This window comes from Nerophis ophidion, linkage group LG19 (assembly GCF_033978795.1).
Source record: "Nerophis ophidion isolate RoL-2023_Sa linkage group LG19, RoL_Noph_v1.0, whole genome shotgun sequence".
NCBI lineage: Eukaryota > Metazoa > Chordata > Actinopteri > Syngnathiformes > Syngnathidae > Nerophis > Nerophis ophidion.
Window position 1 is genome coordinate 27,671,336 of NC_084629.1, and position 27,709 is coordinate 27,699,044.

Sequence of the window (27,709 nt, forward strand, 5' to 3'; positions counted from 1 at the left end):
TTGTTTGCACCCCTACAAAAGCATTTATAATTCATATATATATATAAGCGGTAGAAAATGGATGGATGGAGATATATATATATATATATATATATATATATATATATATATATACATACAGTGGGGCAAAAAAGTATTTAGTCAGCCACAGATTGTGTAAGTTCTCCCACTAAAAATAATGACAGAAGTCTAATTTTCAACTTAGGTGCACTTCAACTTTGAGGGACAGAATGTGAAAAAAAAAAAATCAAGGAATTCACATTGTAGGAATTTCAAATAATTTATTTGTAAATTATGGTGGAAAATAAGTATTTGGTCAACCATTCAAAGCTCTCACTGATGGAAGGAGGTTTTGGCTCAAAATCTCACGATACATGGCCCCATTCATTCTTTCCTTAACACGGATCAATCGTCCTGTCACCTTAGCAGAAAAACAGCCCCAAAGTATGATGTTTCCACCACCATGCTTCACAGTAGGTTTGGTGTTCTTGGGATGCAACTCAGTATTCTTCTTCCACCAAACACGACGAGTTGAGTTTATACCTAAATGGATACATGGATGATACAGCAGAGGATTGGGAGAATGTCATGTGGTCAGATGAAACCAAAATAGAACTTTTTGGTATAAACTCAACTCGTCGTGTTTGGAGGAAGAAGAATACTGAGTTGCTTCCCAAGAAACACCTTAACTACTGTGAAGCATGGGGGTGGAAACATCATGCTTTGGGGCTGTTTTTTCTGCTAAGGGGACAGGACGATTGATCCGTGTTAAGGAAAGAAGGAATGGGGCCATGTATCGTGAGATTTTGAGCCAAAACCTACTTCCATCGGAGAGATTTGAATGGCTGACCAAATACTTATTTTCCACCATAATTTATAAATATATTCTTTAAAATTCCTACAATGTGAATTCCTGGATTTTTTTTCACATTCTGTCTCTCACAGTTGAAGTGTACCTATGATGAAAATTACAGACCTCTGTCATCATTTTAAGTGGGAGAACTTGCACAATCGGTGGCTGACTAAATACTTTTTTGCCCCACTGTATATATATATATTTTTTTTTTTTTCCTTACTAATAATCAAAAACATCACCAATCTTTAGCTGTTGCCTGTGAAGATGGTAACACCTGGGTATCGTTTATAGCAGCAGTCCCCAAACTATGGCCCGCCAGCGTCCAAAATCCGGCCCGTGGTAAGTCCCAAGTTAGAAAAGTTTAGATTTTGTTTTTTTAATTATTATTTTTTAATAATGTCCTTTCTAATCCATTTTCTACCACTTGTTACTCTCGGTGTCTCCTAGCCGCTCAGGCAAATCGTATTGTCTAAAAATGCATTTTCCCATCTACAACATGAAATCATCGAAAGAGCGGCAAGTGTGCACTTAAATGTACTTTTTATATATAAAATATATATATATGTATATATATATATATATACACACACACTTTTTTATATATGAAAAGTATAATATATATATATATATATATATATATATATATATATATACATACACATACACACACTTTTTATATATAAAAAGTATATACCGGTATATACAGACTGTTTAAATCCAATGCGGAACCAGAGTCAAAAAGTTTGGGGACCCTTGAGTTACAGCAATACCTATTAGTATTCCTATTTTGTACTGGACTACCTACTGTACTTCTACTTACTCAATACACTGGAATAAACATATTTCAATATTGTGATTACTGTGCAATTAAAAAAACATGCAGTTATCACACATACACAAATCTATGTGCTAAAATACTCTAAGGTATGCATGATTTATTGAAATGGAGTTGCTTGCAGCTTGTTTTCACCAACACTTCCCTTCTACTTTTTTGGCTCTTGATGCCACAATCCACAGGTCTTGTCAAAGAGGAGGAGCATTTAAAAGTGACTTTAAGGTGCAAGGTTAGCTTGTGTCCTTCCAGAGTCAAAGGCACACGCTGACTTGCCTTCAAGTTTCTTGGCTTTGCATTGCTGTATCTTCAAAGTGTTAAGCACACGATCCACTGCACAACACAAGAAAACCAGTCTTGTCCTCCGGCATGCGTCGCCGTGGCAGCGTGTTGCTATGACAGTTCTGCCTTCGGGTCGAGTGTGCGGTTAAAAAACAACAATCATGTGCTGGTGTCCGACAAGGTGTCCAGCATCACATCGCTTTCGTACATGTCGCACTCCAGTGTCAACGAGAGCCGCAGGGGCATGTCCAGCACCATCTTGTCCTGGGTGGACAGCGGCGTCTCCACAGACATGGCGCTGGAGTCTTCAAGCCTCGGCGATGCCAGCGGGTCGCCGGGCTTCGTCGTGTTGAGCACCTTGATCAGGGCCGGCGTGTCCATGCTGCCTCGGACCTTGTCCTCGATGTCGGAGCCTGCTTAGTGAAAGACAGTAGATAATGGTACAATAATTAACGGACAGTGGTAGTAATATTTACATTGTGCAGTGAAAGATCACAGTTTAAACGCATCATACGGAAAAAGACCACAGAAGAAAAAGACTGATTAGACATGGAAATGTTGCTGTTCAAAGTTAAGGAGTTTTGTGTTTTACAACTGTGAGTGCACCACAAGGCTTGTAGTGAGAGTGAGAGTGTGAGTGTCTCGGGAGGGCAGCTACAAAAGAGGACAGTTCAGCTGGTTTTTGTTTTGGCTTTGATTTTAAATAAAAAGTTGATCCATCCCCCGAGGAATCGGTAACGAATCAGTTAAATTTTTTTTGTTTGGCACCTACCGAAACCCGGTGATTAACGTAGAATCCAAAATGTGCCATGTTACGGTACCTGGGTTGCGTTTGATGCCACGCTTTCTGCACTTTGGGAACACTCCAGCAGCACAGAGCGGACTAAGCCACAAAACCTGGAGGTAACATTGTAACTTTCAATGCCAAAAAAAAAAAAAAAATAGTCAAAAAACGACCCAACCTAAGTAAAGTAAGGCTCCACTTCTCCTAAAATGTGCTAGCTTGATACTAATATACATTGGCTTTGCAACGGATAGGCATTAGCGATTTTACATGGCGATTAAATACTTTGAGATTTGTTCATAAATTCTAAGATGCACGTAACAATCAAACAGCTGGTGCGTAATAAGTACAATACTTACAGTATTAACACTTCTTTGTTGCAACAACAAGAACAAAAAAACACCAGAAACAATACACTATTGCCATCTAAAGTTTTGGACTTGCAACTGTAATTTCAACTTAATGTCATACTTGCAAATGATAACATGATAACAAAACAAATGATAACAACTGGAGAGCAGTTATAAATATCAGCTCATTTTTCAATATTGCAATAAAAATGAAATGTTATCATCAAAACCAATTAATATTTATTGATTAACACAAAAGTACCAAAAACTAGTACCGTAACTATATCGCACTTTATATTATGTTAAAGGTGTACACATTTAGACAAAAATATGGACTTTTGTCAAGGATAGAACCCATTATTTATGTTTTTTAAACTGATATATTTTCTAATATTTACAAACTTTTCTGTTTATGAATAATTAAGTTTATAAATTGAGGTTCCACTGTACATGAAACAATTCACAGTATTGTTAATAGAAGTTTTTTGACGCCGATACAGATTTTATAGATCAGGCAGCGTCTCATTCTTTAAGGTTCCACTGTAAAAGGTCAATAGAAAAAAGAAAAGAAAAGTGCATCGCACCTACGTAGGCGTCCGTTTCGCCAATGTACATGTTGATGCAGTGGCCGAGCATGGTGACGGAAAATGCGTCGTCTCGTTTCAGTCCAAGCGCCTGCGTAAACAAAATGTAAAATAATAATAAAAAAATATATTAGTCTATTTCAATCAACACCAAGCAGCGCCGTGCTCTGTAGAACGATTCGTATTGCTACCGTGTGGAAGTAGTCGATGGCACTCTCAAAGTCGCCCATGAGGCTGTGCACGTAGCCTATAGCGGCGTAGGTGGAGGCGTGCTGGGGGATCAGTACCAGGGCTTGACGGTGGTACTCCAGAGCCTGGTCGTATTTTCTACAGAAACGCATACATACATATTTGAGTTAAAAAACATCAGAGGATAGGCGTAAGGTTACTTACTTGAGCTTGCGACACACATGACCCAGGTTGTTTAGCAAAGGCTCCCACTTGTCTACAGTCACCTTAAATCAATAGTAAAAACACACTTTTAAACACTTATTCACAATATCAAAACTTTTTTTTGCCAGCACTGACCTCATTCCCGATGGCTTTTATCTTCTCCATGGCATCAAGGAAATATCGCTCAGCCATCTTCCAGCTACGACACAGTGGAAAAGGTTTTGACACTACTACACATCTCCACAAGAGGGAGCCCTCCCAGCGAATGCGTTACACTCACTCTCCATTCTGAAAGGCAACCACCGCCACCTCGTGTATGACAAACGGGTCCTCTGGAGCAATACTCAGCGCCTGGCTGAAGAAGCGCTCGGCCAGTTTGGAGTTGTTGGTCAGGCCGTACTCCAGGCCAATGTACAGCATGGGTAAGTGACATCTGCATGGCGAGACACATGATTGGTGACCACTACTTTTGGGGAAAAAGTTGTGCATTCTTTGGGGGGGAAACTAAACCATTCACAGAGTTTGAAAATTATTTCTAAGTGGGAAGGTCTCCTCAGCCAATCAGAAGCCAAAGAAAAGGCACAACAACACAGAAATGATGAAAACAAAATGATGAGTTTCATCATGTCCTTGCTGGAGGGTGCAGGCATTAATTGTGTACAAACGATGTATTCACAAATTACATCTTCAAACATTTGAATATTATTTTTTAAACTGTGTTTTGATAATTATATTCATCATCTTTTCTGGATATTACAGAGAAGCCTCGTGTGGCACTTTGAACTGCTTTATAGATACCATGTCTGCTTTGTTGTTAGTGCATTGATTGATTAACGTGGACCCCGAGTTAAACAAGTTGAAAAACTTATTCGGGTGTTACCATTTGGTGGTCAATTGTACAGAATATGTACTGAACTATGCAATCTACTAATAAAAGTTTCAATCACGGAATATGTACTGAACTATGCAATCTACTAATAAAAGTTTCAATCAATCAAAGTGTGTTTTATCAAATATGATGATGATGATGATGCTGCTATCGGTCATACAGTAGCTACAGCTATTGGACGTTCACACTGCAGGCCAGTTACGATATTTTAGCCCATAAATGACATGTGCAGTAGTGCCTTAATTTACAAGCTTATTCGGTTCTGTAAAGGAGCTCTTAACGCAAAACGCTTGTATCTCAAAACAAAGTATTCCGTTGAAATTAATTTGAAATCAATCTGAGTGGTGTTCAGCCCCCCAAAATCAGCACAGTTTTAACATGCAACATGCCTTTTAAAAAGAAAGAACAACTTTTAGATAATAAATATTGCATAAAAACAATACAATAGAATGCACAACAAACAACTACAGTAGTTTTATGACGTAATGTACTTTGGAGAGTAGACTTCTACAATGTCTCCTTGGAGCTGCTTCTCCATCAGACACATTAGCAGCCTCTTCATATTTTCATAGATAAAACCGCCGTTTAAATATTATTTTGAACAGTCTTCAGTATTAGACTCAATCTGCTTCAGTATGGTGCAGACTAGCAGTGTGAAGCTCCAATTCCTTCGCCAAGTTAGCGACACGTTCTGTCATGTTTTTGATAATTTATTTATTCAACTCAATAATTATTATCCATTTCTTTTTTACAGAGATTGCTAGCTATAAGATAATGCTAGCGAGTAAGACCAGATGTTTTGGTTGGATGTGTTACATTTGCTATGCTAATTAATGTGTGTACCCCAAACATTTGCATGAAACTTAAAGCATGGCAATCAGCCAAAAGACATCTCTTATCGCAAAACACTCTTTAGTTAAGGTACCATGGTATAATTTATTATTATTTTATTTTGATATTTTTTTTATGTCGAAGTGAACGGTACAATATTGACCCCTGCCTTGTTCGTATGTGCATAAAGGACAGCTAAAAGTATAACATTTTCTTTCTTATAGTGCTACACAAAATAATTTGGTTCAGAAAATGTTGATTGTGGTTGCACAAAATCCTTCATATTGCCACAAAGGCACTAAGAGTGAGACATACCACCCACGTTTATTTCCGCCATGACGTGACATTACCTTAACAATGTGAACGACACAAAACAAATCCTAATTATTGTGAATGTAGTCTAAATTACAGACAACTAGAGGCTTTTTGAGGTGCTATTAATTGGGCTGCAGCGTCTATAATAGCAGAAGCCCCTATGTGAGGAAGCTGAATGGAGCTCACCCTTTCATTAACTGGGCGGCTGTGAAGTACGCGGCCATGGCCTGGTCGTGCTCACTCTCCATGGCGAAGGAGTGACCGTAGGCGATCCACGCGGGGCCGTACGTCCTCTCCAGGGTGGTGGCTTTGCTGAGGCACACGGCATCACATTTCTCAATGCCTTTGATGTGCACTTTATAGTGCGTCGGCTAAATAAATACCTGAGGTAGCGACGGGCGTTTTCATTTTTATGTCCAACCATCAGATAGTAGCAGCCCACGGCGAACCAAGACACCTAGAAGTATCTTCCTTCTTAGTTCATCTTTCAAATAAATAGAAAGGTGGGCTGTGTAGAGGCGACACTTACTGGGTTGTTGGGATACAAGTCTACAAGTTTGTGCGAGAGGTAAAACAACTCTGCAGGACGAAAACACGCACATAAAACGCTTTTTAGTGACATTTCACTGTGTGGTAATGCGGGCAAAGTGTCAAGAATACGTTACCATTTGCTTTTCCGAGTTCTACTAGCGTTCCTATGTGCACTGGTAAACAATTAGCATGGAAGGGGTCTTTAACCATCACCCTAAGAAGACAAAAGCAAAGTGAGCTCACACACATACACACACTTTATTGATGCGTGATAATGACTTACATTGACGTAAGCTTGTAGCACATCTTAAAGTCACAGTTGTAATAATGCCTCTCCGCCAGAGACACCACCATGTCTAGGTTGTCCTGTAGACCGTTGACAGTGGCCGGCACAACTCGGTCACTGGGCTTGTTGTACTTTGGCGAGCATAAACACAAAATTATTATTTATTATTATTAGGTACACCTGCACTGAGAAATTCAGCTGTTCTAGTCAGTTTATAGGTAGTCTTTGATTAAAAGTAGCATGTTTAATAATGAACACCGTTCACATATAAAGTAATACGTTACCAATTCCGGGGGCCTGGGAATCAGGACCAGTAGTCAACGGTACGTTTGTGTGTGTTAACAAATGTTAATCGTTTCATAATACCCTTTTATTCTAATGTAACATTTAAAAAATTAGCTGATTTTGATAACTGTGTTGTTCAGTTGTGTTACCTTGTTTTGGTATTACCGTTTTTTCCAGACTTTAGAGCGTGAACTGCATTAACAAAATTTTGGAAGAAAAAAATATTTGTCAATATATCAGTCGAAGATAGATACGTTGTTGTGAAATGAGGTATTTACACAGAAAGATTGTGTAAATGCTTATTTACAGTGGGTACGGAAAGTATTTGGATCCCTTTAAATTTTTCACCCTGTTTCATTGCAGCCATTTGTGAAAATCAAATACGCTTATTTTATTTCTCATTAATGTACACTCAGCACCCCATATTGACAGAAAAAAAACAGAAATGTAGAAATGTGTGCGAATGTATTAAAAAAAACCCAGAAATATCACATGGTCATAAATAATCAGACCCTTTGCTCAGTATTGATCTGAAACACCATTTTGAGCTTGTACAGCCATGAGTCTTCTTGGGAATAATGCAACAAGTTTTTCCACAGAGTTTTGGGGATCCTTTGCAGATCCTCTCCAGTTCTGTCAGGCTGGAAGGTGAACGTTGGTGGACAGCCTTTCTCAGGTCTCTCCAGAGACGTTCAATTGGTGTTTAGGTCAAGGCTCTGGCTGGGCCAGTCAAGAATAGAATAAAATAGAATCGACTTTATTGTCATTATATTTGCATAAAACGAGATTAAGGACTCCAACTTAAGGTGCGGGAGTGGGAACAAATATGCAGTAAAAATAAATTAACACGAGAGGTATTATAAAGGAAAAACTAACAATTGAAATAAACAGACTACTATCCAATAAAAAAATAAGCAATCCTGTACAATATACAAAACACTATAAAAATACAAAAATACTGTACAATATATAGAACAAGACAAGAGTACAGAAGTAATAAATAACAATCAGTGTCATAAATAAAAATCAGTGTCCGACCTACTGCACTCGAAGGTAGTATTGCACAGTAGGGTATTAGGGTAGGATATTGTATAGGGGTGAATTATTAGTATTATAAGTTAGAGTTCAACATGGTGACAGCTCTGGGAAAGGTCAGAGAGTTGTTTTGAAGTCACTCCTTTGTTAATTTAGTTGTGTTTAAGGTCAGTCTTGTTGGAAGGTGAACATTCAGCTTAGTCTGAGGTCCTAAGCACTCTGGAAGAGGTTTTCTTCCAGGACATCTCTGTACTTGGCCGCATTCATCTTTCCTTTAATTGCAACCAGTTGTCCTGTCACTGCAGCAGAAGAACACCCCCAGAGCATGATGCTGCCACCACCATGTTTCACTGTTGGGATTGTATTGCGCAGGTGATGAGCAGTGCCTGGTTTTCTCCACACATACCGCTTAGAATTAACGCAATAAAGTTAAGTCTTGGTCTCATCTGACCAGATAATTTTATTTTTCATACTCTGGGAGTCAGTCGTTCATGTGTTTTTTTGGCAAACTCATTTTATGTCTTACACTGAGGAGAGGCTTCCGTCGGGCCACTCTGCCATGAAGCCCTGACTGGTGGAAGACTTTGTAGAAGTTTCTCTCATCTCCCTGCTGCATCTCCAGTGATCTGTGGGTTCTTTTGTACCTCTCTCACCAAGGCTCTTCTCCTACGGTTGCTCAGTTTGGAAAATTTGTGGTCGTCCCAAACTTCTTCCATTTAGGATTATGGAGGCCTTTGTGCTTTTAAGAACCTTGAGTGCTGCAGAAATTGTTTTGTCACCTTGATCAGATCTGTGCCTTGCCACAATTCTGTATTCGAGCTCCTTGGGCAGTTCCTTCGACCTTATGAATCTCATTCGCTCTGACATGGACTGTGAGCTTTAAAGTCTGATTGGACTTTTGTGATCAAGTCCAATCAGTTTAATTAAACACAGCTGGACTCCAATAAAGGAGTAGAACCATCTCAAGGAGGATCAGTAGACATGGACAGCATGTAATTTAAATAGGAGTGCCACAGCAAAGGGTCTGAATATTTATGACCATGCGATATTTCCGATTTTCTTTTTTAATAAATTTGCAAAAAATTCTTCATTTCTGTTATTGATTTTAGTGAATGGCTGCAATGAAACAAAGAGTGAAAAGTCTGAAGGGGTCTGAATACTTTCAGCACCCACTGTATGTATCTTAATTGTTTCCAAATGGTGTCTGTAAAACAACAGTGAAATGGCTGAGCAAACAAAACAAAAGTCGTCGTCATGGACCCACTCCAATCAGCTAAACAGAATCAATAACTCCAAGGTGAGGTTTTGGTGGATTTATAAAACTGAAGCGATACCAAAAAAATGCCATTGTGAGTTAATTATTCTAACACAGACATTTGCATGACAACGTGTTAGCATACTATCTAAGGCTAACAACGTTAGCTTCATTACAACACGATATCACATACTGTACAAATATGCTTGAAAACACTCCTCCAGACATCACACATGGAACAGTTTATTAAGTATGAATTGTTTTAGTTATACTGTAAAACTTAATGTTGCTTGGAGCGATCAATGAAGAATCTATTAAGAATAGAAAAACGCTATGGACAGCTAGAAGACGGTACGGTGCGTTCCGGTTGTAAGCTCAATGTAAACAAAAGAGCATTTCAGGACCTGCAGTGAGCAAATGTCCAAAAATGGCAGCATAAGCCCAAACAATAAAACATCTATTCAATGTCTTTGCTTTTTTTTATTTTCAATATTTGCACTACGGCCGTCATGAAGAAATATCTATAAATTATCTGTGCCGTTCAATAAGTCGTAAGGTTTAAAGCGTAGGAAAAAAGTAGCAGGTTACAGTCCGGAATTCACGGTACATTAGATGGATAGTCTGCAGTTACACTTCCAAGACATCAGATGGCAGTACGGTATAGGCCATCTATGATATGTTGTCGAACAAGAAAGTAACTTTTTCTAGGAAGCTGTAAGTGTTAAGTTGTGCCCTAAAAAGTGTTCACTCTGTAAGTATTGTGCTCATTAACACCAGCTGTTTGATTGTGATTGTGGCAAATCCAAGTTAAATTAGTATCGAGCAAGCACATTTTGGAAGAGTGGAGCGTTGCTTTAGGTTCAAGCGTTTTCTACAAAGCATACTTGATTTGCTTGTGTTTTAAAAAATTGCGCTGTATCTTAAAGGGAGTTTTGCTGTATCCGCCCTGAGTGCTGCTTGAATGGTTGTTTACATGAGCCAGTGTTTAGTCTGCAACCGAACGTGACGTCACATGCAACAGTTTGATTTTACACGAATCGATACCTGGTAGTACAGACGTAATTCGGTTGGTGCCTATAAAAATACAAAATTAGTACACATCCCTTCATGGGGTTGGAGTTTTAGGTGAGCTGTAATTAATTGCACTGTAGTGACAGATCTTTTGTTAAAGATCCGGCTCTTCGTTTTGACTTTTCTGTTAAAGCCAAATGTGACTGGTCAAAATGTGTTGTGCCATATGCACCTACACTGAGCAAAGGGGTTACCCACACAGCACAGTTGTGAGCATACAAACCGGACAAAGGGAGACGAGAGAGTGAGACAACGTTGCTACACAATTAGAGACTCCCTTTGTCCTTTGTGTTTCTGAATCTTCATTAAAGACAAGCAAAAACTGTTACCTGCTTTTCATTTTTCATACATTTTAACTTACCGGTAAATTTTGTTGTGCAATGTTGTGTAAATAGTTGAGTATTTACAAACAATACACACCTTTTTCTGTCTAATTGAGATGGGTCTTTGTTTCTACATTTAATAATTTGTTTTTGTAGCAATTTGTTCCATGTAGAGCATATAAATTATAAAAATATTTTAACATTACAAATTCATTTTACACACTATTTGGTATTAAATCAATAAAAGCAACAACAAAAAAATTTGAGGAGTCATTTGGTAGACAAAACAGCCAAAAGAACCAGATCAATTAAAAGAGCTAATTGCCCTGCATCATCATTATTATAATTTTTTTGGTTGCCTTATTTAGCTACACTACTTCCAACAAAGTTATTATGACTTCTATAAGACTTACAGAGTGGTCTAAATGTAAGTTTTTCTTTAAAAATCAGCCATGTGAGTGCCTAAAAGTCAACTTTTGAATGGAAAACTCTATTACCTTTTTTAACTTGTTTTCAAACAGGAAATGAAGAAGCTCCACCTCTTCCTCTGTGCACTGTTGCTTTAGAGGCAGCGAGTCCAGGAAGTCTTTCTCTATTGGAGACAGGATTATATGACAATTATGCACGGGTGACAGGTTTTCAAACGGGGCTAGGCAACAAAAAGTAGGCCTGCACCCCGTCCCTCACCTTCCTGGGCCGTGAGCATGTGGTGCGACGTCAAGAGGTCGAAGGCTTCGAAGCAGTACACGTCCAGTTTCAAAGCCTCTTTGTAGCTGGAGGTGGCCAGCGGCCTGTTGTCCATGGCATCGTAGATTTTGCCGCGCAGGAGGCAGATGGAGCTGCTGATCTGAAATATAAAAATTCATCACTAGAACATTTTTAATGACTCAATATTTTCTCAAGGGACAATACTATACAAAATAAACTTGAATATACTTTTGCAGCTTGTTTAGCAGTATAGATTTACCCACTGAAAACGAGTCAGTGAGTAGCGGGTAACACCAGTGAATCTAGGGCTGGGTATTGTGGCTGAAAACTGTATCACAATACAAGTGTTTTGTATTGGTCTTTGATTAATTGATTGAAGCTTTTATTAGTAGATTGCACAGTTCAGTACATATTCCGTACAATTGACCACTAAATGGTAACACCCGAATAAGTTTTTCAACTTGTTTAAGTCGGGGTCCACGTTAATCAATTCATGGTAAAATGATATCAATATCGATATCAATAATATTTTTTATGACTGAAAACAAAGACCAGGAGGAAAATACATAAAAAGTAAACATTTGTACTTCAAACAAAAACTTCCTCAAAATATAACCCCCTCAGCTATCAAGACAGGAAGGAAATGTCAACACAACCTAGGAAAACAATCATTCTTACAAAATTGTAAAATCCCATTGAACACTTGTAGGGGAACTGCACTTTATTTTTTGGAATTTTGCCTATTGTTCATATTGATTATTAGAGACAATAAGACAAAAGTTGTTTTTCTTCTCTTAAAATACAAACATTGTCTCGTGCTAGGTGGCTAGCAATGCAGCTAATGGGAGGAATACATTCTACCTCTAAATTACCGGTACTTAAAATATGCATTCAAAAACTGTCAAAAATACTTAATTTATGTTCCGTAACCAGTATAATAACCAAGCTGTAGCGACATTTTTATTGTAAGAGCGAAAAAACTGAGGATTTTTTTGTAGCGTACAAACGCATTAGCCGTGAAAGCTAATTATGGAAAGAGATAAGCTAGCTTCTCCAACAACACAAAATGCGTTTGAAATTGTAATGCACAACACTGTGATACAACACCGATTTGTACTGACCGAAAAAACATGAACAATCATATTACAGTATCTGTAAAGTGATCGCCCCCATTTCATATTTTGTTTGTAAACAGCTGATCTAGCCAGACAGTGTATATATTGTAGTTGTACTAACATGCATGGCGTGCTGTGTGGACTATGATCAATATTAAAGTTACTCACTCGATGGACGGTTGTTTGTCTGGTCCAGCTAGCAGGGACGTTGAATGTTGATTTTGGATAAGCAATCTATTTATGTTGAAATAGCTTGACTCCAAGTTCTATATTTATAGCATCAAAATTGCTTTCATCCCCCTCTCCCGGCTTCCGTCAGCTCCAACGTATCACTCTTCCTTTGTGCTAGCTTCTACAAGCAGCAGTATATTTAGCTTTAAAAGTATAAGGTTGTGAATCCTCATTTGTCCAAAAATAGTCGTCTTTGTTGTCTATAACCAAGTCTGCCATGATTAGAAAACATGTGTGTTCCAGAAGTAGGATCACACATGTAGCCAGAAGTCAGACATGCATGACTATGGAAACGAAAATCAATGCGCTGAAAAAAAAAGTCCCGGTAATGATTAAAATGATCAAAGTACGGTAAATATTGAACATATTACATATTGCTATGAAGGTGTTTGTTACTATATTATATGTATACTTGCAGTACGTATATTGTACATATTACATATTGTTATGAAGGTGTCCTACGTCATGTGTGTATATAAAAAGGTTTCGGGAGAGTTTTAAATTGTTTTAGAAGACTTTGAAGGCTACAGCGATGACTCCCGTCAGCCACATCCTTCAAGCATTTTTATCATCTTTAAAATCGTTTAAAAAAAACAACAATGTGTGTTCTTGTCTCTCATAATGACGACAGAAAAAATTTCTAAAAAAGAGCAGTTCCCCTTTAACCTCTTGACATTAAGGTGCCAAAATAGGGATTATGTAAGAAATACTTAAAGTGTGACAAAATAATGCAAAGTGTGAAAATGTGAACCAAGAAACCTGGGAAAAACCATGAAACTATTTTCTGCAGTTTTAGTGCCTAAAGAAGTGGTCCCCAACCTTTTTGTAGCTGCGGACCGGTCAACGCTTGGTAATTTGTTCCGCGGCCCGGCGGGGATTTATATTTTTTGTCATGAAAAAGGGAGTATTTTTGGGTTGGTGCACTAATTGTAAGTGTATCTTGTGTTTTGTATGTTGATTTAATTAAAAATAAATAAATAAATGGAAAAAAATATATATATTATAAAAAATATATATATTATAAAAAATTATTCTGTGGCCCGGTACCAACCCGGTGGTTGGGGACCACTGCTCTTAAGGGTGAGTGCAGCTAAGGTGGTGTGGTATTACCAATCTTGGTAGGGACACGCACCTTACATAATTTACAAATCAGATTGGCCTGACGACAGAACGTATTTTTCTTTTTTTTTTAACAAAAACTGCCATACTTTTGAGGTGACTTTTCTTGTTTTATTGTGAAAAGAATCCACAAACTGGCACAAATAATCTTGATTGTTGATACTGGTACCTTATTGGCTCTTGGCTTGTCCCGCTAACTGATCTGTGCTGACTTCCTGAGTTGCTTAGTTACCAGAGAGTGAGTGCCTTTGTTTATGCAAATCAATCTTGCTTTGCAACTTCCAGTTTCATCCGACAATGGAAAAAAAAAATCAAGCGTTTTATCGAACGCATTTTTCATTGATAGATTACGTGTTTATTACGATATATATTCAGGGTTTCCCCTTAATGTAATTGAATGTGGCAAGCGGCCACAGCATTTTTTTTTTACCACCACACTTCGAAAATAAGTTTTTTTTTAAAACATGAAAACTAATTAATTTTTCACTTTTATCATCAATCTTATGATAACAAACAACAGCACAATTCCAACAGGCTTTACCTCCCATGAAAAGACTTTCGTCTCATTAACATTAGCTGGTTGTTACAACATGAACTGGTGTATATATATATATATATATATATATATATATATATATATATATATATGCATATATCTTGATTGGATTATCCAAGCAAAGGTAACACGCAAGGACATTAGCACATCAGACACATACGTAGGATTAACCGAAGGAGCATTTAAAACCAGATGGAATAATCACAAGGCCTCCTTTAGAAACCAGACTTTGCGGAATTCTACAGAACTCAGCAAGCACATTTGGAACCTCAAAGACAATAATGTTGAATACTCAATAACATGGCAAATTCTTGCATCCAGCACACCGTACAACAGTGGTAATAAAAGATGCAACCTATGCTTAAAAGAGAAACTGTTTATTATATATCATCCAGACCTGTCATCCCTCAACAAGCGCAGTGAAATAATTTCAACATGCCGCCACAGACGGAAACACCTCCTAGGTAACACATGAGCCAATCACCACACCCTACGCCTGCCTGTACCCACCTAATCTGTGCCCTATATAAACCATTGTATGTGAATGCTTCCATTGAAATCTCCTGATGATTGAGGGAACCCCTCATGAAACAGTTCTGTAGAGATGAAGTAGTCTTGTGATTTTTCCCATACCCACCCACACACACATACATACATATACATTTTATATATATATATATATATATATATATATATATATATATATATATATATATATATATATATATATATATATATATATATATATATATATATATATATATATATACCTGCATGGTATCTGCAGGTTTCAGCAAGTCAAATTTAAGACTTTTTAAGACCTTTTAATGCCACCTTGAATGAAATTTACGACCGAAAAAAATTATAAAAAATCTATAAATATAAGCGATGGTTGGGGATCCCGCTGTGCTACAACCTCAATGACAATCAGTCAAGTTTACTTTTTGTATGTTTAATAAAAAACAAACTGATAAGCACCACTCTGCCAAAAAGCTTATCAAAAATCTTGAGAGATCCAAAAACTTTGACATCCAAAACAAACAAACCGACACCAATGCCAGAAAAAACATAACAACCGAGGTGAGGGTAAAAATAAATTACATTTGGTCAATAATAGTGCAAAACAGTATTATAACATCAAGAACAAAACACTGAACACACACTCAAATGAACCTCAGTTGAGCTTCAGCTGGCTGTTCTCATTCACGAGTTCTGCCTCTTTTTTTTCAGCTCACTCATTTTTTCTTTGTATCTCTTGAAGAGATACAAAGAAAAAATGAGTGAGCTGAAATCACTCACTTTCACTCAAAGACGTGCCGTAACTTTTACTCAAAGACGTGCCCCAAAAAAAAAACAAAAAAAAAAAACTGGGCCAACAATTTAAGACTATTGAGTAGTGAATTTAAGACCATTTTAGGAATTTCTAATAAATGTAATACTTTTTAAGGCCTTAATTTTAGATACATGAGTTTAAGACTTTTTAAGACTTTTTAAGGATCCGCGGATACCCTGATGTAGGTTATTATTTGCGCACTATTGACAAGAGATGTACCGAAAAATAGATCACCGAAAAAAGACTTTGATCACCAAAAACTGCGCTAGCGAAATCGGATGTAAACTAGACGCACTCCATTGTCTGGAACAGTGACAGCACATCTGCAATGTAGACGTGATTAGACCTGCGCGGACAACCATCTACAAAATGTGCAAATAATAAAGAGGACAGTGGTGGCTTTTAAAAAGAGAAAGTCCAACTACAGCAACAGTGCAAAGCAAGTATGACATCATGTTCACTTTAGCCTCTTTAGTCAGGGACAGAAGTAGAGTCTCCAAACACAAGTACATTTTATAATAACACCAGAAGAAGATGCTAGATTTGTTGCTGGTTGTTTTTAATTTTGAAAAAACGTCATTAAAAGTCAGCAAACACTTGAAAAAAATGTGTACTTTGTACAAAAAGCAGCAACAATTGAAAATATTGCAAAACAGTAGAAATAGATGTTAATACTAATTAATAAAAACAGACTTGTTTTGAATGTAATTATGTATACATTTTTTGAGCTTTAAAAAAAAAAAAAATCATATAATGGCAAATTACTTGATGACGCCATTGTGACCACGCCCATACCGCCACAAGTATCTTGGCAGTCTACCCTGATATTGATATTGTTTTTTCCCCAAGCCGAAAGTGAAACATAAGATAGTTGTGGTTTGCCTACAGTCAGGCATGGTGGTGTGGTATCACAGTGACTACAACTTGGAAGCTGTGGTTCATTTAGGATAAACATGAATTCCAACATGGACTAGGGCAGGGGTTGGGAACCTTTTTGGCTGAGAGAGCCATACAAGCCAAATATTTTAAGAAGTATTTCCGTGAGAGCCATAGAATACATATTTTTTAAGACTGAACACAACTAAATGCGTGCATTTTTTAGCAAGACCAACATTTTTAGAGTATAGTAAGTCCCTTATCTTTTTAATAACATTGTTATTCTGAAGCTAAACAACAATAAATAAAATACTTACCATTATTGCGACTTCTTGAACGGGTGCGCTAGAAACCGGATGGATAGATTAAAATGCATGAGCATGTTTTATATTTTGAACGTTGTTTTTGACACTGTGATTACCAGCCGAATTATTCATTATTTACCGAGTTAAGCAATGTCAGCCAAGATTTATCTGCGAGCCAGGTGCATTCATCAAAAGAGCCACATCTGGTTCTAAAGCCATGGGTTCCCTACCCCTGGACTAGGGCATTCTGAAGTAGAGCATCATGTCCTCCGTCTGGAAACCGGACCGCATGATTGTCTTCCAACATAATAACCAGCCCAAACACCGTATACGCTGTACACTGACTATTCTTAAGTATGACTAAGTTGAATTTTGATCAGGTTGTGCCTTAAAAAATAATGGATTACTCTACAAGCAGCAACCAAAAGAAGGCGCGAGTCATTACCAACTGGATAACTGCCTTGAAAGTTGGCTCATCAGTGCCCTATTGCTGCCAGCTTCACAAGCTAGCAAGGTCATATTTGTCAACAAGAAAAAATGTAGGCTTGCATATTCGAATGTGACCATGTAATTAACCTTTCTGTCGAGAATTACTTACAGAGGCGGGCGACATGTCCCAGTCCTTGTTCGACTTTGGCGTCTCCACCTCCTCTTTCACACTCCTGTCCAGCAGCTTCTTACAACTGGACTCCACTGAGAGAATATCCAAGGCCTGCTGAAACTCTTTGGCAGCATACTAGTAAAACCAAAGAGTCCACCAATGAGTTCATAACAACGGTATTTGTACAACTGCAAAGGTGTTTTAAATAGTAACTTACATGGCACCGTGCAGCAAGATACTGACAAGCACCGTACATCTGCATTGGAGATGTCAGTCACAATAGTGGAGTTCATTTGAAAAATAGCACATTTGTCAGCTCCACAAATACATCAGTCAAAATATTTAGGTGTGCATAAATAACTTCCGGAAATACCTTATCAAGCTTTCTGGAGCGGAGGGCGTGCGAAGCTCTGTGATATTGTGATGTCAGGAAAAGGCACTGAGCAAGCCAGTAGATGTCCTGGGGGTCCTCTGGAAGACATAAACAGAGAAAACAAACATCTTTTAATTGGGTCCATAAAATAAACAATCCTTTTACCATGAATTGATTAACGTGGACCATGACTTAAACAAGTTGAAAAACTTATTTGGGTGTTACCATTTAGTGGTCAATTGCATGGAATATGTACTGTACTGTGCAATCTACTAATAAAAGTTTAAATCAATCAATTAGTCGAGCAGATAAGGCAAGCAGATGTGTGTGTGGGTTGCAGTTTATTGTTTTGTCATTTTGGATTAAAATTGTAAAGTATTTCATTTTGATATTGTGCTTTTCTTAGTTTTATAAATGACAATAAATTACTATAAAAGTCCGGACAAAATGTATTATACAGTGTGAATGAATGATCAGCAAGAGATGTGGAGAGGGGCTCTTGAACTACACAAATGTAAACACAATTTGTACGTCGTGCCACTAGGTCAGCTAAAAGGTCAGCTTTGCTTGTGTACATCTCTGATACGTTAAAATCAAATGCATCATTTTGGCTTCTGGGAACCTCAGAGTGTTGTCTCCTGCTGGTGCCCAGAGTCAGGACCAAACATGGTAAGGCTGCATTTTAGTTTCATGCTCCTAAAATCTGGAATAGTCTTCCAGAAAATGTGAGACAGGCCTTAACGTTGGCAATGTTAAAACACAGACTGAAAAATGTTTTATTTAATACTGCATACAACAACTGAAAGTATTTTATCGTTAGAGTGTCCGCCCTGAGATCGGTAGGTCGTGAGTTCAAACCCCGGTCGAGTCATACCAAAGAATATAACAATGGGACCCATTACCTTCCTGCTTGACACTCAGCATTAAGGGTTGGAATTGGGGGTTAAATCACCAAAACGTATTCCCGGGCGCGGCCACCACTGATGCTCTCTGCGCCTCTCACCTCCCAGGGGGCTATCAAGGGTGATGGGTTAAGTGCAGAAAATAATTTCGGCACACTTAGTGTGTGTGTGTGTGTGTGTGTGTGTGACATTCATTTTAATTTGAATTACTGTTTTTTTTTTTTGATGATTCCATCTTATTGATCTTATTTTGAATGATTCCTGTATTTATTGGACCACACTAAAATCCTTTCATTTTCTCAAAAATCAACAGTGGGCCAATGTATTAATTCTAGTTGTGCTTATTGACCTCAAAACGATTTTATGAGGAACACAGCGTTCAAAAAACTGTCAAAATGTTTAAGTACGACTATGGTAAACCTGATGGATTGCCGCAGCATTACGGCTACCGTAGTCAGGAGACCCATGGAGTATTACATATTGTGCTTTAACACACCGACCATGGTATGGTGTGTATAAGAACTCCAAAATAGCACCTGTTAAGAGACATGTTATGAGGTGAATTTCAAACTCAAGGCTAGGAGAAGAGAATTCAACATTAATTGATGGTACGGAAGTGGTGGAAGCAATAATGCTGAGTTATTGTGAATGAGTTAAATAAAGTTTGAATTAACAGACTCCTTTTATTTTGCTTAATGAGCCTTATAATCCAGTGCGCCTTATGTATGAAAATGGCCCCGTTCATCAACGGTGCGTCTTAGGCTATGACTACACTAAGCCAGATAACCCCTTAAAACGTATAACTATTTAGCCTAAGCCCCGTGTCAGCCACACTAAACCAGCGTTTAAGGTCCATCTCCTTGGATAATTTTTTACACGGGTAAGTGCGCCGTGTATTTCTTGAATCTCCGGCTCTTAGCTTTGTATGGATTCATTGATCGTTTACAAACTGAGTTCAGAGAGAAAGTGACACCAGAAAATCGCGCCCCACACAGGAAGTGACATCAGAAAGAACGCGCCACAGATAGCTTCATAATAAAGCAGTTTCGTGACCCGAAGCTAACCACTGGAAATATGGAAGCGAGTCATCCAGACATACCCGCGTTTCTAATTCTTCTACATGTACAGACGTTTGTGGAAATCACACATGAATACTTTAAGAGAAAGCGATTGCAGCTATTTCGGATACAACACATCTCAGACGACAAGAGAACTTTTGAATGTCGAGGTCAGCTATGATTCTACTTAATGGAAAAGTTTGTCGATTTGTCGAAGGAGAGAACGACAATGAGGGCTCCCGTGGATGTGATAAAAAAGGTAGCGTGTGCTGTGTATTACCAGGTCGTCGAGGGAATACTACGGAAAACGGTGAATGCTTTTGGATTGGCAAAGCAGACTGTATCAGTTATTGTCCGCCATGTATGTTGCGGACTCAACGTCTAGGTTCAGAGTATATAAAGTAACCAAAAACGAATGGACAATGAAGGTGAAGGCAAAAGAGTGAGGAGTGTCCTAACCAGATATCTAGATCCCTTGATTGATTGATGTCAAATGTTCTTTGTCACAATGTGTACTTTTATGTGTTTATTAAAGATTTGATTCCTTTATGATGGCTCAGGTGTGATTCACTACAATAGGGCCCCGTAGCACACTAGATACAAAGTTAATTGAAATACTACAACACTGGATATTGTTCATATAAGTTGAATTTAAGAACTTGCACACAAAGCAACACTTTTTGTGACTATGCCGTGCACATTTTCCGCGCATGTGTACTAGGTTGCGTTGCGCCAGCGAATGGATGGGGCGAGGGGGTCTTAAACGGTGGCATTGTTGTGTGTGGTTAGGTGGGATTTACCTTGGATAACCTTATCCGGCTTTGTGTAAACGGGACCTTATAGTCCGAGTTCGAACAATTTGGGTATTTTTTTTCCGCCAACTTGTACTTTTCTGTGAAGTACTTTGAATTGCCTTGTGTACAAATTGTGCTCTATAAAAAAAACTTGCCTTGCTTGATGTTCCTAAATGCAAATTGTTTCCAAATAAACCGTACAATAGTAAGAATACTAAAAATATTTATAAATTGTTAATCATTAATAGACAACTAATAGGTTCATACATTCAGGTAAAGACAATATTGTACATGTATAAATACTGTATTTCCTTTGCCTGAGATGCACTATTCACAAGTAATTTCTGGATACAGATTAAGCAATAACTTACTAATAATGACAATATATGAGTTAGAAGTCCATCATAACGCCGGCGAATATTTACCATGAGAAAGAGATGCTACATTGTAATTAATGTTGAATTATCTTCTCCTAGCCTTAAGTTTGAAATTTGTCTCTTAACAGGTGCCATTTTGGAGTTCTTATACACATGGTACGGAAGTGGAGGAAGCAGGAATACTGAGTTTCCTGAAGGAACTCTCCTGAAGGAATCAATAAAGCACTATCTATCAATCTATTTTTATGTAAATGAGTTGAATAAAGTTTGACTGATCAGACTGTTTTTGTTTCGCTTAATGAGCCTTATAATCCAGAGCGCCCCATGTATGGAAATGGTCCCGTTCATCAACGGTGCATATTTAATTTTTGCCAACTTGTACTTTTATGTGAAGTACTTTGAATTGCCTTGTGTACAAATTGTGCTCTATAATAAAACTTGCCTTGCTTGATGTTCCTAAGTGCAAGTTGTTTACAAAAAAAGACGTACAATAATAAGAATACTAAATATATTTATGAATTGTTAATCATAAATAGACAACTAATCAGTTTAAACAGTCAGATGAAGACAAGTAAAGATTGTACATGTATAAATACTGTATTTCCATTGACTGAGACGCACTATTCACGAGTCATTTCTGGATACAGATTGAGCAATAACTTAATAATGACAACACATGAGTTAGAAGTCCATCATAACGCCGGCGAATACTTAACCATGAGAAAGAGATGCTACATTGTAATTAATGTTGAATTCTCGTCTCCTTGCCTTGAGTTTGAAATGTATCTATTAACAGGTGCCATTTTGGAGTTCTTATACACATGGTACGGAAGTGAAAGAAGCAAGAATGCTGAGTTATTGTGAATGAGTTGAATAAAGTTTGACTTACCAGACTGTTTTTGTTTCGCTTATTGAGCCGTAAAATCCAGTGCGCCGTATGTATGAAAATGTCCCCGTTCATCAATGTTGTGTGTGTCTTATAGTCCGAACAATTTGGGTATTTTATTTTTGCCAACTTGTACTTTCCCGTGAAGTACTTTGAATTGTTATAGTCGCGAAGTTCAAAAGCCAGCATCTGTGATGGTATGGGGGTGCATTAGTGCCCAAGGCATGGGTAACCTACACATCTGTGAAGGCATCATTAATGCTGAATGGTCCATACAGGTTTTGGAGCAACATGTGTTGTCATCCAAGCATCGTTATCATGGACGCCCCTGCTTATTTCACCAAGACAATGCCAAGCCACGTGTTACAACAGCGTGGTTTCGTACTAAAAGAGTGTGGGTATTTTACTGGCCCACCTGAAGTCCAGGCCTGTCTCCCATCGAAAATGTGTGGCGCATTATGAAGCGTAAAATACGACAGCGGAGACCCCGAACTGTTGAACGACTGAAGCTCTACATAAAACAAGAATGGGAAAGAATTCCACTTTCAAAGCTTCAACAATTAGTTTCTTCAGTTCCCAAACATGTATTGAGTGTTGTTAAAAGAAAAGGTAATGTAACACAGTGGTGAACATGCCCTTTCCCAAGTACTTTGGCACGCGTTGCAGCCATGAAATACTAAGTTAATTATTATTTGCAAAAAAAAAAATGAAGTTTGAGTTTGAACATCAAATATGTTGTCTTTGTAGCATATTAAACTGAATATAGGTTGAAAATTATTTGCAAATCATTGTATTCCGTTTATATTTACATCCAACACAATTTCCCAACTCATATGGAAACGGGGTTTGTAGATACAGATTGAGCAATAACTTACTAATAATGACAACACATGAGTTAGAAGTCCATCATAACGCCGGCGAATACTTACCATGAGAAAGAGACACTACCTTGTAATTAATGTTGAATTCTCTTCTCCTATCCTTGAGTTTGAAATTTGTCTCTTAACAGGTGTCATTTTGGAGTTCTTATACACATGGTACGGAAGTGGAGGAAGCAGGAATTCTGAGTTACTGTAAATGAGTAGAATAAAGTTTGACTTACCCGACTGTTTTTGTTTCCCTTAAAAGAGCCTAATAATCCAGTGCGCCTTATGTATGAAAATGGCCCACTTCATCAATGGCGCGTCTTATAGTCCGAATAATTTGGGTATTTTATTTTTGCCAACTTGTACTTTTCTGTGAAGTTTTTCCTTGAATTGCCGCTGGGGCGCTAATTAATTTAAAACCTTTTCTAACTCCTGCGCTTACCAAAGGCATGCGGTAAAAGTAAGCATGCGTTAATTATTTTAAAACCTCTTCTCACTTAAGCACTTACCAAAGGCATGCAGTCAAAATTTTAGTGTGATGTAAGCTTGGACCTTAAATCCTACTGAATAGCTCTTAATCTTCTTCCCTTTATCGGATTTCAAATTACCGGTATTGAAACCAGCCGCCTCCATTTTGAAAATGATGACAGGGGAAGTGTCACTCGTGACGTCACAAGTTTGACCAGGCGGTAATACTGAGCATGCGCTAATTATTTTGCGAAGCGAGTTTGACCCAGCAGTAATTCAAGGCAGGCGCATACTATATGCCCTGCAGCAATTCAAGGAAATACGGTACTTTGAATTGCCTTGTGTAAAATTTGTGCTCTATAATAAAACTTGCCTTGCTTGATGTTCTTAAAGGCCTACTGAAACCCACTACTATCGACCACGCAGTCTGATAGTTTACATATCAATCATGAAATATTAACATTGCAACACATGCCAATACGGCAGGTTTAGTTTACTAAATTGCAATTCTAAATTTCCTGCAGAGTTTCTTGTTGAAAACGTCGCGGAATGATGACGCGTGCGCGTGACATCACGGACTGTAGAGGACATATTAGCGCAGCACCATTTCCGGCTAAAAGTTGTTTATTTTCATCGCGCAATTAAACAGTATTCTGGACATCTGTGTTGCTGAATCTTTTGCAATTTGTTCAATTAATAATGGAGAAGTCAAAGTAGAAAGATGGAGTTGGGAAGCTTTAACCTTTAACCACACAAACACACGGTGATTCCTTTACTATGGATCAGAGCGGTGAAGCGAACATGGTTCCCGACCACTTGTAAACCGGCAGGTTTCGGTGAGAAAATTGTGGTAAAAAGTCGCCTCTTACCGGAATTCAGCTGAGCTTGCGCCGTCCATGCAGCTGCCGACAACTTCCCTCAGAGACTGGCCTCAAGACACCCGTGGACACACCCCTCCGACTATTAGGTAATATTTAATCTCACTAAAACACTAGCACCACAATAGAAAGATAAGGGTTTTCGCAGAATTATCCTAGTAAATGTGTCTAAAAACATCTGAATCCAGCCCAATGCAATCGCCTTTTTTTTAACTGTATTTTTTTATTTTCTAGTCCTTCGCTATCAATATCATCATCCACAAATCTTTCATCCTCGCTCAAATTAATGGGGAAATTGTCGTTTTCTCGTTCCTAATAGCTCTTGCTGCTGGAGGCTCCCATTGTAAACAATGTGAGGACGTGAAGAGCCCTCACCCTTGTGACGTCATTGTCTGCGACTTCCGGTAAAGGCAAGGCGTTTTTTATCAGCACCAAAAGTTGCGAAGTTTATCGTCGATGTTCTCTACGAAATCTTTTCAGCAAAAATACTGCGATATCGCAAAATGATAACATTACGTGAAATTAAATCATTACATAATACTTGATCATTTCGCGATATTGCCATATTTTTGCTGAAAGGATTTAGTAGAGAACATCCACGATAAAGTTCGCAAATGGAGAAAAGCCCTGCCTCTACCGGAAGTCGCAGACGATGACGTCACATGTTGATGGCTCCTCATATATTCATATTGATTTTAATGGGAGCCTCCAACAAAAAAACAGCTATTCCGACCGAGAATACCACAATTTCCCCATTAATTTGAGCGAGGATGAAAGATTTGTGTTTGAAGATATTGATAGCAACGCAAAAAAAACCCCAAAAAAAAACGCGATTACAATCGCGTTGCATTAAGACGGATTCATATGTTTTTAGAGACATTTACTAGGATAATTCTGGGAAATCCCTTATCTTTCTATTGTGTTGCTAGTGTTTTAGTGAGTTTGACAGTACCTGATAGTCGGAGGTGTACGTCCACGGCCGGGAGTTGACGCGCTGTGTCTCGGGGAAGTCGACGGCAGCTGTACGGGAGGCACAATCTCAGCTGATATCTGGTAAGTGCCGACTTTTTAACCACAATTTTCTCACCGAAACCTGTTGGTTGACATGTAGTCGGGATCCATGTCAGCTCTGATCCATAGGAAAGTTTCACCTCCGTGAATTTTAAACAAGGAATCACCGTGTGTTTGTGTGGCTAAAGGCTAAAGCTTCCCGACTCCGTCTTTCTACTTTGACTTCTCCAAAACTAATTGAACAAATTGCAAAAGATTCAGCAACACAGATCTCCAAAATACTGTTCAATTATGCGGTTAAAGCCGACAACTTTTAGCTGTGTGTGTGTGCAACGCTCATATTCATAACAGCCCGTGACGTCACGCGTACACGTCATCATTACGCAACGTTTTCAAGAAAAAAGTCCCGGGAAATTTAAAATTACAATTTAGTAAACTAAAAAGGCCGTATTGGCATGTGTTGCAATGTTACTATTTCATCATTGATATATAAACTATCAGACTGCGTGGTGGGTAGTAGTGGGTTTCAGTATGCCTTTAAATGCAACTTGTTCACCAATAAACCGTAAAATAACAAGAATACTAAATATATTGATGAATTGTTAATCATAAATAGACGACTAATAACTTTAGACATTAAATTAAATGTATAAAAAATGTATTTCATTTGACTGAGACGCACTATTCACAAGTAATTTCTGGATACAGATTGAGCAATAACTTACTAATAAAATAATGACAACACATGAGTTAGAAGACCATCATAACGCCGGCGTATACTTACCGTGAGAAAGAGACGCTACTTTGTCGGCCCAAAACAGCGCACTTTGATACTGTTGCTGTAATGACACACATATAAAAGAGTCACTGCGACATTATTATGGTTCTTTAAATAAAAATCGTTAGCTGCACTTCGTAGCTCCGTTTGGAACGCAAGCTAGCGCTAAGCTAGCATCGAACAAAAGTCCAAAACAAGACAAATACCTGGTCGATGTACTGCCGCACTCGCTTGCGAAGTCGCTCCAGATTCATGTTGAAGTGTTATTAAGCGCAGCAGTCGGGAAACATTACATACATGTCCTTGTTGACGCGAGAATGTGCGACTAGCCTGCGTTCCTCTTTCAAATCAAATCTCCGGCTTCCTCCTTGCAGCTGGCGCCCCCGGTGCTTGGCTAAAACACACCGGTAGGAAACTATTGAAAAAATGGTTCCGTCTATTTTTTGTTCATTTCTATTTCACGGTGCTGTTTTAAAAAAAAAATAATTTAAACAGTCAATATTTTATTTCTAATTATTATCCATCCTTCCATTTTCTACCGCTTATTCCCTTTTGGGTGCCTATCACAGCTACAATCGGGCGGAAGGCGGTTTACACCCTGGACAAGTCGCCACCTCATTACAGGGCTAACACAGATAGACAGAGAACATTCACACTCACATTCACACACTATGGACCATTTAGTGTTGCCAATCAACCTATCCCTAGGTGCATGTCTTTGGAAGGACATGCAAACTCCGCACAGAAAGATCCCGAGCACGGGATTGAACCCAGGACTACTCAGGACTTTCATATTGTGAGTCAGACGCACTAACCCCTCTTCCACCCTGAAGCCCTCTAATTATTATTTTGGATGTATTTTCATTTCAATTGCTTTATTCCAATGTAACATTTGGAACACCAAAAATCCAATTAAATAAACTAAAATCAGTTGCAGACGCACTAACCCCTCTACCACTGTGCTGCCACAGAGGGCAGCGCGGTAGTAAAGGGTATAGTGCGTCTGGCTCACAATACAAAGGTCCGGAGTAGACCTGGGTTCAATCACCGGCTAGGGTTCGAGTTTGCATATTCTCCTCGTGACTGTGAGGCTTCCTCCCACTTCCAAAGACATGCACCTGGGGATAGGTTGATTGGCAACACTAAATGGTCCCTAGTGTGTGAATGTGAGTGTGAATGATGTCTGTCTATCTGTGTTGGCCCTGTGATGAGGTGGCGACTTGTCTGCCTTCCGTCCGATTGTAGCTGAGATAGGCACCAGCGCCCCCCGCGACCCCAAAGGGAATAAGCGGTAGAAAATGGATGGATGGACAGTTGTAGGTGGGCAGCACGGTGGGATCAGGGGTTGGTGCGTCTGCCACACAATACGAGGGTCCTGAGTAGTCCTGGGTTCAATCCCGGACGGGATCTTTCTGTGTGGAGTTAACCCTGTCTTGGTTTAACTCTCATCTTACTGACAGGATGCAGTGCGTCTCCCATAACAGTATGATCTCGGACTATGTTAAGGTAACGTGTGGAGTTCCCCAGGGTTCGGTCTTTGACCCTGCACTCTTCAGCATTTACATGCTGCCG

General features: G+C 38.6%; 1 protein-coding gene across 4 annotated transcripts; it reads right to left on the bottom strand.

The window, feature by feature from the left end:
* Positions 1-1,759: 1,759 nt before the first annotated feature.
* On the bottom strand, positions 1,760-26,553 carry cdc16 (cell division cycle 16 homolog (S. cerevisiae)). 4 transcript variants are annotated; one of them, XM_061879738.1, is made up of 18 exons: positions 26,344-26,551; positions 26,144-26,198; positions 18,120-18,217; positions 17,964-18,002; positions 17,744-17,881; positions 11,578-11,749; positions 11,400-11,494; positions 6,931-7,064; positions 6,782-6,861; positions 6,646-6,695; positions 6,500-6,573; positions 6,303-6,428; positions 4,362-4,514; positions 4,217-4,280; positions 4,082-4,143; positions 3,880-4,015; positions 3,689-3,779; positions 1,760-2,383 (listed from the first exon to the last, which is right to left on the bottom strand). In XM_061879738.1, the coding sequence occupies exons 1-18, from the start codon at positions 26,389-26,391 to the stop codon at positions 2,130-2,132; spliced, it is 1,869 nt and encodes a 622-aa protein (XP_061735722.1). In that variant the 5' UTR covers positions 26,392-26,551; the 3' UTR covers positions 1,760-2,129. The 4 variants fall into 4 exon arrangements, with proteins under 4 accessions (XP_061735722.1, XP_061735723.1, XP_061735725.1 ...); XM_061879739.1 differs by having other exon boundaries at positions 11,590-11,749; positions 26,344-26,550; XM_061879741.1 differs by having other exon boundaries at positions 2,186-2,383; positions 3,693-3,779; positions 26,344-26,552.
* Between the last annotated feature and the right edge of the window lie 1,156 nt (positions 26,554-27,709).